Source organism: Molothrus aeneus, chromosome 16 (assembly GCF_037042795.1).
Source record: "Molothrus aeneus isolate 106 chromosome 16, BPBGC_Maene_1.0, whole genome shotgun sequence".
NCBI classification, from domain to species: domain Eukaryota; kingdom Metazoa; phylum Chordata; class Aves; order Passeriformes; family Icteridae; genus Molothrus; species Molothrus aeneus.
The window spans coordinates 8,965,483-8,981,017 of NC_089661.1; the positions used below are offsets into that span (position 1 = coordinate 8,965,483).

General features: G+C 45.2%; 1 protein-coding gene across 1 annotated transcript; it reads left to right on the top strand.

Annotated features, from left to right (window-relative positions):
- The first annotated feature begins 50 nt into the window (after nucleotides 1-50).
- Nucleotides 51-14,862, top strand: REXO5 (RNA exonuclease 5). The gene is made up of 19 exons (XM_066561130.1): nucleotides 51-222; nucleotides 1,867-1,988; nucleotides 2,915-3,041; nucleotides 3,899-3,983; nucleotides 4,430-4,579; nucleotides 4,717-4,805; nucleotides 5,616-5,731; nucleotides 6,492-6,630; nucleotides 7,202-7,296; nucleotides 8,613-8,715; nucleotides 9,314-9,450; nucleotides 9,765-9,873; nucleotides 10,210-10,320; nucleotides 10,446-10,583; nucleotides 11,081-11,173; nucleotides 11,673-11,892; nucleotides 12,410-12,603; nucleotides 13,112-13,221; nucleotides 14,638-14,862. Exons 1-19 carry the CDS (start codon nucleotides 58-60, stop codon nucleotides 14,705-14,707), a joined length of 2,373 nt encoding a protein of 790 aa, XP_066417227.1. The 5' UTR covers nucleotides 51-57; the 3' UTR covers nucleotides 14,708-14,862.
- Nucleotides 14,863-15,535: the final 673 nt, after the last annotated feature.

The following is a 15,535-nucleotide window of genomic DNA, read 5'->3' on the forward strand; positions in this document are numbered from 1 at the left end:
CAGCCGCGGCCCTGGCGCCCCCCAGCGCCATCCGAGAGCCCCCGGGAGCGCGGGGCCATGCCCGGCTCTGAGGGGTCGCCTGCTCCCGCCGCTCCCGTGCGGGCCATGGCGAAGGGGCTGTGCCTCAACGGGCGCAAGCGGCTCGGCGAAGGCGCGGAGGGGCCGCGGGCGGCGCGGAAGAGGCGGAAGGCGAATGGCGGCGGCCCGGGCCTGGGCCCCGAGGTGAGAGCCCAGCGCCCGGCGCTGCGCGGAGCGCGGTGCGGGCCCTGTGTCCCTTACGGCCGCTTCTCGGGGGCACTGGGAGTCCCCAAAGCCGTGTACAGCGGCAGCGTACCGGGAGGGTCGGGTACAGCCGGTGCCTGCTGATAACAACACAGAATGTCCTGAGTTGTTCGTAGGGCTCATCGAGTCCAGCTCCTGGCCCTGGAGTTGTGGCCAGTCCAATCCCGCCATGTGCCTCAGAGCATTGTCCGAACGCTTCTCGACCCTTGGCACGTTTGGGGCCGTGACCGCTGCCCTGGGGAGCCTGGTAGTGGCTTGGATTCTGCTCCAAGAGGTGTGGGAAATAACTCATTTGGAGTGCTCAGCATTGCATTTAAGGAATTTTGTTTAAAAAATAGATACATCCTCCAATATAATCTTCTCGTAAACAAAGCAGATCTTGAAAGGAGCGTTGTGCGTGCTCAGCACATGCACCGCTGAGGGATGCAGAACAGCCCCACGGGGACACCTCACCCAGGGCCCGTGGAACAGGAGTTGGTGTCTCCAGCCTGTGAGATCAGCCCTCTTTGTACCCGCTTAGAGACAAATTCCTGTGCTTGGCAGTACCCTCTCCTTGGTGAATCAAAAACTCTGCTCTTTGTGTGGGTTTTTTTTGCAAAGCTTTAATTAGGCTGTATTGAAAACAACGGTGTCATTACTTGTCTCAGCTTGAGAGATGAGGCACTAGCAATTACACCAGCCTGTGCTGTTATTGCTGAATGATTCTTAACCACTGGAACCACGAACGTTGTCACCTCTCTTTAACTTCCTTACCCAGTGACAAATGTCCTGAAGAGCACACCAGCTCAGTCCCATGTGGGCAGGCTCTGTCCAAATTCCCGGGCACGTGGCTTGTTAGTGTGGGGGGAAAAGAACTTCCAGTGGGTGTTCATGCTGTGAGGTTTTACATGGCCTAGTGTTGTGTGGTGTTTTTCCCCCTGTATGCCTTGATGTCTTTTCATCACCCATAATAAGAATATCTTTAAAATTTTTAGAGGAATTCTTTGGAAGAGGCAATCTGGTCAGTGGAGGTCACCAAAATGCCACATTAGCCTTTAGAAGAATTTGTGTATTTAGGCTTAAAGAACTGCTGTGTAGGAATGTGTGGCACAGTCCCGACCTCATCTGCTCCGTGCTTTCTTTCTGCATATTCCTTGGATTTTACTGAAGCGTTTTTCCCTGCAGGGGTCAGCAAACCCTTGTGGCAGAGCAGATCCCACACTGTAGATAGAGAAAACCTCACATAGAGTGAGTTGCTAATGTAACACTTGTACAAATGTTTAAAGCTCTACAGCAGCAAGTGAGGGAAAGGGTTGAGAGACCAGAATATTGTGTTTGCATATCAGTTGTCTCCTTACTGCATACTTCTGCTTATGTTAATCTTTGTTAAATGAATCTTCAAAGTTAGAGTACCTTCGAAGGTTACTGAAATCTCGAGTAAATGTAATATTAAAGTGGGATCTGAAAGGAAACTGCTGCCCATAAGGGGTAGAGGAGTTTGCTTAAATGTAGCTGGTTGTATCCAGGTAGTTTCTTTTTCCTTCTTTTTTCGTGGACTGCTGTAATTACATGAAACCTCTCTTACCAGCATTTCCCTTTCCACAGGTAAAGTCCTGTCATTTGTCAGCAGCTCTGCTGGGTGAGGACTCTGAAATCAGCCAGGAGCAGCTGTATGAGCTGCTGAAATACGCAGCTCTGGGGAAATGCCACAACGCAGCACAGCCCAGGTACAGCCACAGCTGCAGTCAGCCTGGTCTCCTGTTCTGGCCTGGTGTGAAAGCATTCCTGCAGGAATATTGGCCCTGCTGGGTTTGGAGCACTCACTGTGGAGTTGCCATAATGGCAGCCTGGATTGTGCAGATATTGTTGTTAGATTTGGCCAGGAAGCAGAATTCCTCTTCTGGCAAAAATCCTACCATTCCACAGTTTTGTTTCATGCAGTTTTGAAAAACTGAATGACTGCTGTGGAACTGAAGAAGCTCCACACACTGAGAAACAAAATACCCTGTTAAAATATTAACACAAATATTAATGCATTTCACGTTAGATGTAATTGAAACAGAGTGTTCTAAAGCATTTTAGAAAAAAACAAACACATTTTAGTCACTTCTCCTTTTCTCTGGGCCACTTCTCAGAAGTGAAGGAAAAGGGACTTCTCAGGACTGGAAGGGAAAGGCTGAGGAGGGCTTATAACCTTGAATGGCAAAAATGAAATTAAACTAATCTTCAAATGAAACTCAGAGCAGAAAATGCCACACTTTAGATTTTAATAGTCAATAGAGAATTATTTTGTGAAACTTACTTTGATTCATTAATTCACCAGACTGCATGCCTACAGTTGAAGTTGCTGGTATATTCACATTCTGATGCATATGAATGAGGTATACATGTCTTGAGATGGTATGCAGCAGAAATTTGCAATAACTCTTCTTTCTCTGTCTCCTGTACTACTCTCTTGCTTCCAGGAGTATGTGGCTGTTGGAGATAAGCTATAAAGCCTCTTCTTATTGAAGTCATTTGGCACTTTGCCATTTACTGACTTAAAAGCTGGGCCGGTTCCAACTTTTTTTTTTTTTTTAAGAGTGCTTGATAATTGTTTTGCTTTGATTTTTATATATATATATTTTTAATTATTCCTCTTTTTTAACTGCAGCTGGTGCCGTATTTATCACCAAAGCCACCTGGCTGGGGTTGTGGTTGTTGTTCTACATGGAATGAGCCAACTCCATTTCTACAGATTCTATTTACAGTTCAAACACCTCAGGAGAGCGTTCCGCCATGTAAGTCCCCAGCCTGCAGCCTTGTCCTCTCAACTTCTGAAGCCACATCCCAGGGATAATGGCTGCAGTGGAATCACTGCCTTTGCCCAGGGTGTGGCCATCCCTGACAGCAAGTGAGAGGATCTGTTTGCTGCAGTTGTCAGCTCAGAACAAAGGACAGGGCTTTGATATTAGGAACAGGATTTCAACACTCACATCTTTGAAGCCTTACCAGGTGAAATATTTATTGATGTTTCAGTCCTCTGACTGTTACATATCCTGCATCTACAGGATTCCAATTAGATTATAAATATCTTGGAATAATTTCAGTAATTTGGAATTTACTGTGAGTGAGGAGACTCTCTATAGAGTTATGCTAGTCTCACTGGTTGAAAAATATCACTTTTATTATTTGCACTTTATGTCAAGTTTCTCCCATTTCCCAGAAAGATTATGAAAATAATTAATTTTCTGAATTACAAGCAACATTTTTGAAAGAAGATAGAAAGAAGGACTTGAATTTAAGCTTCTAGAGAGTTCTTCCTGAACTGCAGCAAATGTAAATCACAACTTAACTGGAAAGACTGGAACTAGCTTTAGCTTCTATCAAAGAAGGTCTTGAGATTTGCCTTCTTGATCATATCAGGCAAGGCAGATCTGTCCTGTAGTACAAAGAATCCTCTATCATCCCTCATTGGAACAGGTTTGATTTGTGTTGGGTTTGTCTACTTGCTAAAACACCAAATGTATTTCCACTATTTGTTTTTTCATCCTCTTCTGAATTTGGCTGGCTTGGGGATCAATGAACCCCTAATTTTCTTCTTATCTCTGCCTGTCTTTCAAAGTCACTAATATGTTTTCACATTTTCATTTTTCAGAGATTCACATTAGCATCTTCTGCTAACTTCCCAGTCAGCCTGTATGGAGAAGGAGCAAACCTGAAACCTCAAAACACTCCACAAGGTATTTTGTTTGGGTTTGCATTGTCTCTTTCAAGACAGTGACTCACTTTGAACAGAGATTCATCACTTTGCATCCTCTGCAATCCCAGTGTGCTGCCATGGTAAACTGGTTTAGAAAGGAACACATACAGTGGCTTAAACCATGAGACTCCTTACCTTGACTAGTTCAGTAACTCATGTTGGGCTGGTTGTCAAAGTGAATGAAAAATGAGAGAAAGTTCTTAACATTTAATCCCAATCCCTGCTGCTTTACCACCCATTCTAAGATGTATCTAATCAAAGAGACAGAGATATAAACTAGGTTTGAGGTAAGAAGACTCTGTCCTTTTCTCTGACCCTCTCTCTCTCTCCAGTCTGTTGTTCCAGGTAGTGATTTGGAATGGTGCAGCCTCTAAGTGTTGATCTGATGCAGAAACTGAGCTTGACAGATGCTTCTGTATTTTACAGGCTTGACTTCCACCAGCAGTGAGTGCACTACTAAAAGCTCAGACTTGCAATGTGATCCCATCATTCAGAGATATGGAGAAAAAAAACAAGGCCTTACCAGCTATACTCTAACTTTAGAAGAGCAGAAAAAAAATTATTATCCCATAGAAGGTCAGTTTTTGGGTGAGGGCTGTTTATTGTTTTGTTGTGTTGAGGGTTGTTTTTAGTTTTGACAGTTTAGTGATACGTTTTGTCATATGAGTTGTAGAAGAAAGATCTTCTTATTCCCAGGTGTGTTTTCCCTCCAGGTTCCCCTGGATGCAAGGGCTACATCTCCACAGAGTGTGATCAGCAGAGGACAGACAGCAGCCCCCTCTTTGGTCTGGATTGTGAAATGGTAAAAATCAGTGTGTGTGGCCTTACAAAATAGAGTCAGACACCCAGCTCTTATCAGCTCTTCCCAAGTAAGCCAAGCACTCTGTGTATTTGTTAAACCACTTCTGATATCTAATATCTGCTGCCAGTCCCTTCCTTGATGGTACCGGTGCTAATGCAGCCATGGAGAGGCCCCAGCAGTGGTTCTGGCTGTGAGACAAAAATAATATCCTGAGTAGAGCTCAGTTCTGTTGGCTCCCAGAGCAGCAGCTGGATCTGCCAGGCCTGTCAGCAATGCTGCAATAACCCATGAGATTGCTATGGAATTCCTCCTCAGCTCTCTCCAAGGTTTGGGAAAGGACAGATACTTCCCTGTCACACTTTCCTTTAGCCATCACAGTTCCTTTGGCAGCTGCTTGGTGAAGAGTCCTCCTTTAGTGCAGTTTTAGCCTTGCAGAGGTGCCTTGCTGATGTTGGCATCAGCATTGATACAACCTGGGCTCTGCCTTTAAATTGCTCAGTGTCTCTGGGGCTGGTGCTGCCAGTGGCATTTGTGCACTGCAGAGAGCACAGACTGATTCTGTGAAGTCAGCACTTCTTTACAATGTTTTCCTGTGCTGTGCTTGCCTGTGTGTTTGCTGTGCTCACAGTGCACATTTAACAATTAGAATGAAGCACAGTACAGTACAAACCCACCAGCTGTGGGTGGTGGATCTCTAAGTCAAGGAACTCCTTCACAGTGATGCTGCTGCAGCCAAAGCAGGTGTTAGTGAAGGTTTTGGAGTGGCAGTGTCGTGCTGATTCAACAACTGCCTCTGCTTCTTCCTGACAGTGCCTGACTGCAAAAGGGAACGAAGTGACCCGTGTGTCCTTGGTGGATGCACGGGGTCAGTGCCTCCTCAATGAGCTGGTCAAACCTGAGCGCACAGTGGTCAACTACCGCACCAGGTCACTGGCACAAACCTTCCTCATCTCTCTGTCTTTCACATTCAGCCCTTTCACATCCAGCTGTTCCACAGGACTTTTCAGAAACCCCTGGGTTTGCACAGATCCCGTTGCAGTTTCCTCAGTGTTAGGAATACAGTTCTTGCTGTGTGACTAAAGTGCCCAACATTCTGTGTACAATGTGGGGCTACCAGGCAGAACCACTGCCATTCTGCAGTGTCCATGGAAAGTTCTGTTACAAATTAATGATACACAGTACAAGTTACTCTTCACTCATGGTTACAAAATAAGATGGAGTCCACAGCTAAATTTGCTCATATGTAAAAAATGCATAGAGCTTGTACACACCTTTAGGGTGGGGCTCAGTATTACCACAAAAGCAGGCAAAACTCAAGGCTTGTCTTCTTCAAAACTTCACCTGGCTTTATCCAGGAGGTGATGTCCCAGTCCCCTCAGTTACTTGGAAGCATCTCCTTCCACCATCAGACTTGCAATATTTCCTTACCTGTGCTGTCTGATGCCAACTGCATTACTTAAGAATACCTGGGAGAAATAAACTTTTGAAACAGCTGTGGTAGAACTCTTAGCAGTTTAGCTGCAGTATATCCTCTGGTGTTGGAACAGAAAACAGTAAATAGCATTCTGTGATTAGCTACACTGAGTTCATATTTCATATTCATATCACAGGACCTGCTTGTAATCTTTTCCAGCATACACTGTTGCTAATATATTGCTTTTAACTCACCCAACTTTTGTTTTGAAGATTCTCAGGAATCACAAGGAAAATGCTTCTTCCAGTGAAGACAAGACTGTCAGACATCCAAACCAGGCTAAAAAAAATGCTTCCCCATGATGCAGTATTGGTGGGCCATTCTTTAAATTCTGATCTTCAGGCTTTGGAAGTGAGTATGTTTTTAAGACTCTTTTTCCCAACCCTGTGTTACTCATTTAACACCTGAAAACTTTTAACAATTGCTCTTTTTATTAGTGAACACTTGTTAATTGTTTTTTTATTATGAATAGCCCTATGTTTGTAAGGTTTAAAAGTCAAGAACTTTCCTTACAGCTATAAAATTTGCAAGGGGCTGTTCAGAACCCAAAAGAGAGAAGTCTGTCCAGACACAGATATTGTTGCAAGTGCAACTTTACCCCTCTGCTTCAACTAGATGCTTCTGATAGCTCTGTCACTGGGAAAACTAAAGTCCTTTCTGTGGGTAATTTAACCAATCTAAAATGCTTGAATCATAGTTAGTCTTTCTAAGCCAGTCTAGATCTTCTCACTAGAGTGGGAAGTAGAAAGCAGAGTTGGACTTGTTTCATTGCTCCTTTTGCTCTCTTGTGAATGAGGTATCTGTCAGGGAGGAACTGGCAACTGAAACTAAAAGGCAGAGGCACAGAAAATTGTGGAGCTACTGTCCTGTTCTGTTTGTGTGCTGTTCTTAAACTAAAGTGGTGATGATTTTTCTCCTCCAGATGATCCACCCCAGCGTTATTGATACTTCACTGCTTTTTGCCAGAAGTGAAGGTCGAAGATTTAAGCTAAAATTTCTAGCCAAAGCTGTTTTAGGGTAAGATTATTACTGTACTGTCATGGGAAAGATTAGAAACTGTCATGGTGGGTCATAGGGTCTTACTCTGCTGCTAATAGTATCAGAATTATCATTTTGTTACTAAGATTCAAAAGAAAGGAGCAGGTTGTGCAAGTAAGACATGGTAAAAAGGAATTTACTGGCAGCATAATAAATGGGCTTGTCTTTGAGCAAGCAGGAATGCTGTGACCCAACCAGATCTAGGTCCCAGCAAAACTCACCTTCCTGCAGGGCTGGAGAGCTGTATTGGATTGTAGAACAACAGAAGCACTCCTGCTCAGACAGATGAGAGCTGCTTCAGTTGGCAACAAAGAAAGGTTAACACATGAAAGTCTGATTTACTGACTTCAATCCTGTTTCTCAGTGTCAGCTGTCACTGGCTGGTATCTTAGTGAGACAGTTCTGCCCCTGCTCACAGTGAATGGTGATGCTCTGCAGTGCCAAGCTTCACTGAAATGGAGGCTGCTGTGTGCAAATTGTCAGTTGGGTCATTGGTCAAGGAAGAAGTAAAATGTAAAAATAGTCATGCATCAGAGTAGCAAATATTAGCACTGCTTCTGTCAGATTTCCCCTGTGCTTGGCACTGGTGAGGGCACACCTGGAGTGCTGTGTCCAGCTCTGGGCCCTCAGCTTGGGAAGGACCTTGGGACACTCAAGAGTGTCCAGAGGGGGTAACAAGGCTGGAGAGGGGCTGGGAACACAAACCCTGAGAGGAACCCCTGAGGGAGCTGGGGGTGCTCAGCCTGGAGAAAAGGAGACTCAGGGGTGACCTCATCACTCTCTACAGCTCCTGAAAGGTGCCTGTGCTCAGCTGGGGCTGGGCTCTTTCTCCAGGCAGCACTCACAGAACCAGAGGAGACAGTCTTTAGCTGTGCCAAGGAAAATATAGGTTGGATATTAGGAAAAAGTTTTTTACAGAAAGAGTGATAAAGTACTGGAATGGCCTGCCTGGGGAGGTGGTGGAGTCACCATCTCTGGATGTGTTTAACAAAGCCTGGATGTGGCACTGGGTGCCAGGGTTTAGTTGAGGTGTTTAGGGCTGGGTTGGACTTGATGATCTTGAAGATCTCTTCCAACCTAGTGATTCTGTAAATTCCAGAAACCATTTTGCTCAAGATTGCAAAAACATTTCTTGCAGTAACTTTTGGGAATATTTCACAAGAATGCTGCTGCACATCCTTTTTGGAGAGGGGAAAGCTCTTTTGCCTGAAAAGGACCCGGTTTAGAAAAGACAGGATGTTGGTCAGTGTGGAAAAACAGATAACCTGCCTGTACACCTAATTTTGATGCCCTAGGAAGGAGATTCAGTGTGAACAGAAGCTTGGGCATGATCCTACAGAAGATGCTAGAGCTGCACTGGAGTTAGCTCAATTCTTCATTGAGCAAGGACCAACAAAGGTAATTATGTCTAATTAAGATATAAATGTCCTAAACTACAGCACATAATGTTGTTGTGCTTTTGAAGAAAAAAAACCTCCACTCCTGCCCATCCTCCTGTTGATTTAAAAGAGAAAATGGAGCTGTGATAGAGGGCCCAGTTTTGGCAGCTTGTTACTTCCAGCCTCTATCCAGGTACCTGAATAACCTGGGCACTGCCAGTGCTCAGTGCTCACTGACATCAGCCAGCATTGCTGCTGATCCTGAAGAGGGGCCCTGGGTGAAGAAGGACTGAGACATTTCCAGGCTGCAGGAATGCCTGTAATTTTTCTAGATCAAAGAGAGAGACCTTGTGTGTTGTGGTAGTGATTCAGCTGGATTTATGAGTCCCTTGTGCTGTTGATTTCTGAGAACTTTTTTGGAGATGACTGCCTATTGATGCTGTGAGTGCTGCATGCTCCAAAATGACAACAGAAAATAATAAGGCAAGAAATTAATGTCCATGTTTCTTCACTGCTGGAGTGTGCTTACATGACTCACAGGGAAAGCACAGGCTTTTTGTCAGCTACAATTAGCTGATGAGATGAAAGCCAGCTAATAATCTTCTTCCTTCCTCTAGGTAGCAGAACTAAACTTGGAGATGCTTCTGACAGCTGAAAAACTGGCTGAGGTCTCACAGAACAAAGCTGTGCTACAGCCACAAGGATGTGGGTTCCAGGAACAGCTGAATGAGCCTCCACCATTATCCAAACCATGGTAATAAGATTCTCAAATATGTATGTTTTTCCTTCAGTTGAATCCTCAGTAAAATCAAACAAGTGCCTTACATTTTTCAGAAGCAATCAGGATCTTCAGACAGACACAAATAATTGCAGCACAGTGCTGAAAAACTTTAGGCAGTTTCATCTCAAATTTCACAGAATATTTTCTAGGCTTCTTTTGATGTTGTGGACAAGAATATTCTTTCAAATTTCTTAACTGCATTGTGATTCTCTAACAAGCATTTCTTGAAAGTTTTTGTTCCCCATATTGAAAAGTATTGTGATTCACAGTGTACTTGTCTCTGCTAGTTTTTTAGATTGTCTGCAGGTGACTGGCCAAAAACCCCTCCTTTTGGGCAGACAGGGATCAGACTCTTCTGGCCTGTGTCAGAGTAACCTGAGCACTTCAAACAAACAGGTGAATGGACTTAGAGTGGGTTGGTCTAAGCATCAAAATACTTCAAAGTTGTTCTTGTTCTGGAGTGGGCAGATGAGGCCTATTTTGAAAGCTGACTGTCAGTGCTGTTAGCAATAGTGTTAATGCCAGGTTAGCTGAATCCATTTGAGCACTTCGGAAATGAGCTTTGATCCTCTGCATCCTCTCATGACTCACCAAGGAAGAATTTCTGCCTGAGGACTTTCTTGGACAATAATGAAAATTAAAGTTGGGAGTTAAATTCAATAGCCTTGTTTTTGATCCTCTGCAGTACAATTGTCCTGTACCTCTTTGAGCCATTTGCTCTTGTCCCTCCAGATCCTTCAGAGAGCCTTGGAAGATGTTCCCCTGTCCAAATTCAGCATCATTCAGTTCAGTTTGGGTCCAGAGTACCTTGCATCTCACCTTCATGCTGGACTTCCTGAAAAGGTATCATTTTTTGTTTGAGAACAGTCTTCGTGCTGAGTTTGTAGAGAGATGTGATTTGTCAGGAGGCACTGAGTAGTTAGTTCCTTTGCTTTGTGAAGTGCCTTCTCTAATCTGTGTTCCAACAGGTGAGAAGCAAGCTGACTGACATGCTGACAATTTACGCAGGTCCTTTTGAAGAAAACTTCTGCATGAAGTCTGTGAAGAAAGAATTTGGGAGGGGTGGACCAATCCAGTCCCTTACAGTGGTAACTGAAACATTCCAGGTGAGGAGCACTCAAAGGTTGCAGTCAGGCCTGGAAGGTCTGAGTAAACTCTTGGAAAGATACAGATTAGAACCAGAGGAATACCAGTTATTCTGTTTGGAGGGGGTTTTTTGTGGTAGTTTAGTCATCAACTACAAACATTCAGGGCACCTAAAAATCTGCTCCACACAAGGACAAGAACAGTGCAGCTCATGTGCTGCTCAGAGGACTTTGAGTGCTGGGGAAGCTGAGGTGATTTTTGTCCTTCTAAAGAGAACTGATATGTTAAGGCCTTTAATAGCCAAAGGAGAAAAAAAGGGTAGTGTTAATTGAAGGGTTAATTGAAGGGGGTTTTAAACAGCTGGAGTATATGGAGTATTACATATTTTACTCTCAAACTTTTTTACATTATTCTAGTTTTAAAAGAAAACAGAACTTTGTTGAGACCTGACTTTTTACAAGGGAGGGCTAATGTGTCTCACTGCTAAACCTGAAGTATTTTACTCTGCTCTTTCCAGCCCTATGTCTGTATCCAATACGAAGTGCTGGAAGCTGCCCAGCTTGCTGTGGAGTGCCTGAATGGAGCTGAGGTAGCAGGATCCTGCATTAAGGTAAAGGCAAAGAGCAAAAGTTCTGTTTAGGCCAGGCACAGCCTCCAATACATCTGAAACACCACAGCAGTGTGGCTGAGCAAATGCTTGTGCTGTTACAGTCCCCCTGTCCCTGCACAATTCAGGGCTGCTGGCAGAAAGCAAGTGGCTGGATCCCTCTTGTTTTTCCTTTCTGCCTGTCAGCAGAAGGGAGTGAGAAAGAGTTCTGACCTCCAGCTGCAGCTTGAAAAGGCACATCCAAGTAACAGGGCTATACAGAGCATGGCCTTTTAGTTTTATAGTTTTTTGGCATTTTAGTTTTATAGTTTTTCCGCATTACAACTGTGATCTCCCTTTATTATGACTAATTAAGTTGGCCTTCATTAGTCATATTTATTTCAAGTGATGAAAAAGAACCTGTCTACTTTTGATAATGGGAGAAAAATACTTCAAAATAGAAGCTCAGAACACAGAGCAGTGTGGGCTGACATGCTTTTTATTCCTGCTGCATCCACCCCAGGTCCAGAGACCAGTCACTGCAGCAATGCTGGACTGCAATGTTCTGATTAAGGAATTAGAACTGGATGTAGAAAATGAAGGTGTGATTTATGTGGCTGGTCTAAAGAAGTCATTAACAGAGACAGACTTGCAAGAAGAATTCAGCCAGTTGAAAGACCTGGAAGCACTGTTCCTGCCAAAGGATGTTCAGAGTGGAAAGCACAGGAACTGCTGTTTCCTCAGTAAGTAGCTTCACACACAGCCTGCATATTTCCTTCAAATAATAATCAGCAGCCCTTGGGACTTTGCACAGACACAGCAAGAGCTACTGAAAGCCAGGTAGGCTCAAAGGGATGGTATTTAAAATGCTTCAGTGAAAGCACATATTGTTTGGAGGAGCACTTTACAGCTAAATATTTAAGAGGAAAAACCACCTGCTTAAAAAAACCCCAGACATTTACTTAGAAAAATTCCAGGGTAACTAATGGGGCTCCAGTACTTCCATGTGAGGGGTGGCTGCTGTGCAGCATCACACAGGCCAGGAATCACCTCTGGAAGGTGAGAACAGCTCAGTGGGTGCTGCTGCAGCCAGCTGGCATTTCTAGTCTGATGTTTATCTGGAGCAAGATGAGGATCTGCTTGCTGCAGTGATTTGTTTCTCATGTCCCTCCTGCTCCACACCTTTAGCCCTGCCTTGCAGGTGCCAAGGAGGGCAGCAACAGCATTGCCAAAGCATGTTCCCTTCTCTTTGCATTTCAGAATTCCAGAAAACCCAGAGTGCTCTGGATGCCCTTGAAGCCATAAATGGATGGACCATGAAGGGTAGCCAGCTAAGAAGTAGGAATGCCCTTGCTCCAGGTCACCTCTGGAGATGGATTTGGCAAATGAATCACAGCAATGAGAAGCAAGGAAAACACATCTTCTATGAGAAAATGGAGCAGCTGTCTGACTCTGTGAGTGTGAGGCCCTGCTGCTGTTTGTTGCAGTTAGTGAGGAAGGACTGCCCTGGGAACCTGCAGAGGTAACTTTGAGCTGACTGAGGTGCAGAGCTGCTTGGGACAGAAGGGTTTCCTTGTGCTGGAGCAAAGGAGCTGCCAAGGATCAGTTCCCACAGAGCAGCTTGAGAGATAACACCACAGGAGATAACGTGATGTGTGCAGGGCACTGCATAACAGTGAAACCAGCACAGCTGAACAGGGCAGGGGGTGGTGCTGCCCAGGAACTGAAAGCTGGCACTGGAGAGCTGACAGGGCACAAGGGGCACAGGGAGAGCTGAGTGCCTGTGTGGCTGCACAGGAAAGAAGAGCTCTAGAGAGCTCTGGAGCTGCAGCTCCCATTTGAGCAGGGCCTGTGGCTCTCCCTGCAGCTGGGCCACTGCACTGCCAAGTGCCAGGCAGGAGCAGCATCACTGCTGCCCTCACCTGTGCCATCCCACTTTAATGGTTCTATTCTCTTATGCAGGAGCAGGATCTAAGGAAAAAGGTGAAGAAGTTAGACCAGCATATCAAAAAGCTTTATAGGAGCCTGCAGAATAACACCCTGTGTGTTGTTCTCTTTCCTGGAGTGAACAGGTAACTTGCTACCTATTTTGCAAAGAACCAAGGAAAATACAGAGCTGAATATTTTTATCTTAATCTATTAAAAATTAAAGCCAGGCACAAGGAAGAGAAAGCCCAAGAGAAAGGCTGAGGAAGCTGTTGTACTTAATCTGACTTTCATGTTGGGCCAGTAAATCCTCAGCCCTAAGTTCTGCCCACAAAGCAGGCCTGAGTCACAGCTGATGCATCTGAGGGTCCAGAGTGTTGATTAATTGTACAGATCTTATCAGCTCCCTCACCTGCCCCAGAGAATGTTTCATCCCCATTGACAGTGAGGTAAGTTCTATGTGGCTGTGAGAGAATCAAGCAGAGTTTCCACAGCAGGCAGGAGTTTTTGAGGTGTTTGGTTTCTAAATCCACCAAATTACTGCAGCCAAGGCCTCACCTGCCAGTTGTTGTGTTGTGGTTCTCCACACTGTGCTTCAGCCACAGCTGATCAAGGAGGTGCTTCATGCCCTTGTCCTCATGTGATGGACAAAAATGAGAAAACCCAGATTTGTTCAGAGTCCTTCAGCTTTTATAGGAAGGAGCAAGTTGTGAATTGGAGTTGGGCTGCAGCACTGCAGGTATCAGGGATCCTTCTCTGGAGTGGGCTTCTTGCATTTCAGCCCCTGGGCCTGAACTGCCACAGTCTCACTGTTTAATTATTAACCAGAAAGGTTCAATCTTTCCTAAGTAAAGCCCTGGTTACTGAGGACACGCTCACTTTAACAGCCTTCTGTGCTCTCACTGTCACTGGTGAGCCTAATAAAGGTCACATCTACCCTTCTGCTGCCTTCTTTGGGCTAAAACTGCATCTGTTTGTGCATTTCTGAGCCATCATTTGCCTCTCTACACCCTGTATCACCTCAGGTACCCTGCCCACTCACCTGTCACCCCACAGGAAGGTTTGAGGCAGGGATGGCTGTGAGTTCAGTCCACACCACGTGTCCTTTGCAGAGTCACTGGGCTCAGCACGTCCCAATTTACTTTTCAAGGGCCATTTCCAACTATTCTTGCTTAGCACGATCTTCCATCACAAGGGGTAGGAATCCCACCAGCAGAACAGGTGGATTCAGGAATCTGCATCCACAGGGAGGCTGTGGAAGCCCACAGGGCTTGGCTCACACTCTCAGGCTGCTGAGTGGGTTGGATGGGAGCTCCAGCTCAGGCTGGGAAGAGATTTCTTGCCAAGTGTGAGGTTCCTATATTACTGTTTCCCTGAGGACCAGCAGTTCAGGGGAGGCTTCTTGATTAAAAAGGATGCCAAATAATTGTGGGGTGGAAAAAGAATTAATTTTTCAATGTGCTGACCTGGGGGGTTCCAGGCCTCTCACTGCCAGCCCAGCAGAGTTATGTGCATGAAGGCTGAACTGAGCAGAACTAACACAACTCTTGTTTGTGTTGCAGCACACATGGATCACAACCCGGCCTTGGTCTGATGGGAATAAAAGATGATGAAGGGAGGAGTGCTTGTTAAACTGCCAAGTTTTTAAGCAAAGTCTTTTGTTAAGATATTTTTAATTACTTTAAATATTGATGGCTTTGTAAAGATCTCTTACCATAAGAACAATAGGCTTTCACTCTATATCTTCTAAAATATCTAAAAATAAAAGCCATTCAAAGTGTCTTAAAGCACAAACCCTTTTCCATTAACCCTTCCTGCTGTGGGAAGCTCAGGCCAGGCAGGTGCTGGGGCCAGCTGGAGCAGGAGCTGGGCAGGACTGGCCCGTGGATGCCATTCCCTGCTGGACACCAAGGCAGCAGCTGGGGATCTCCCCTGGAAGCCAGGCCATGGGCCAGGCAAGGCAGTGCAGAGGCTGCAGCAGCTGCTCAGCAGTTAACAGCCAGCCCAGAACTGCCTGGATTTCTGGACTCAGTGCCAGCTCCTGGAGCCGCTGCCTCCTTTCTGGGAAAGTGCTGTACTCAGTCCATGGAAAGGAGGAATCAGTGATTCATACTTGGACAATCTCCACTTTCTCCTCCCTCCCTGACCACCCCCACCCTCCCGTCACACACCAAAAAAAAAAAGAAAAAAGAAAGAAGTTTCCTTGTGGCTGTGGGAGGGGCAAGGGATGTTTAAGGAAAGCACATGGATGTGTGGACTTGGCTCAGCATCGCTTTCCACAGGGAGCTGGAAGCAGGATGAGGTGATTTGCAACCTCTCCTTTGCAACCATTGCCACTTGAAATAGAGGCTGCTTGAGCATCTCTTGTTAACATACAGAATTTCCAAGCACAAAGATGCTTAGGAGAGTTTTAGGCACTCAGAAAAAAAAAAAATTGAAAAATTAAAAGGAAATGTTTGC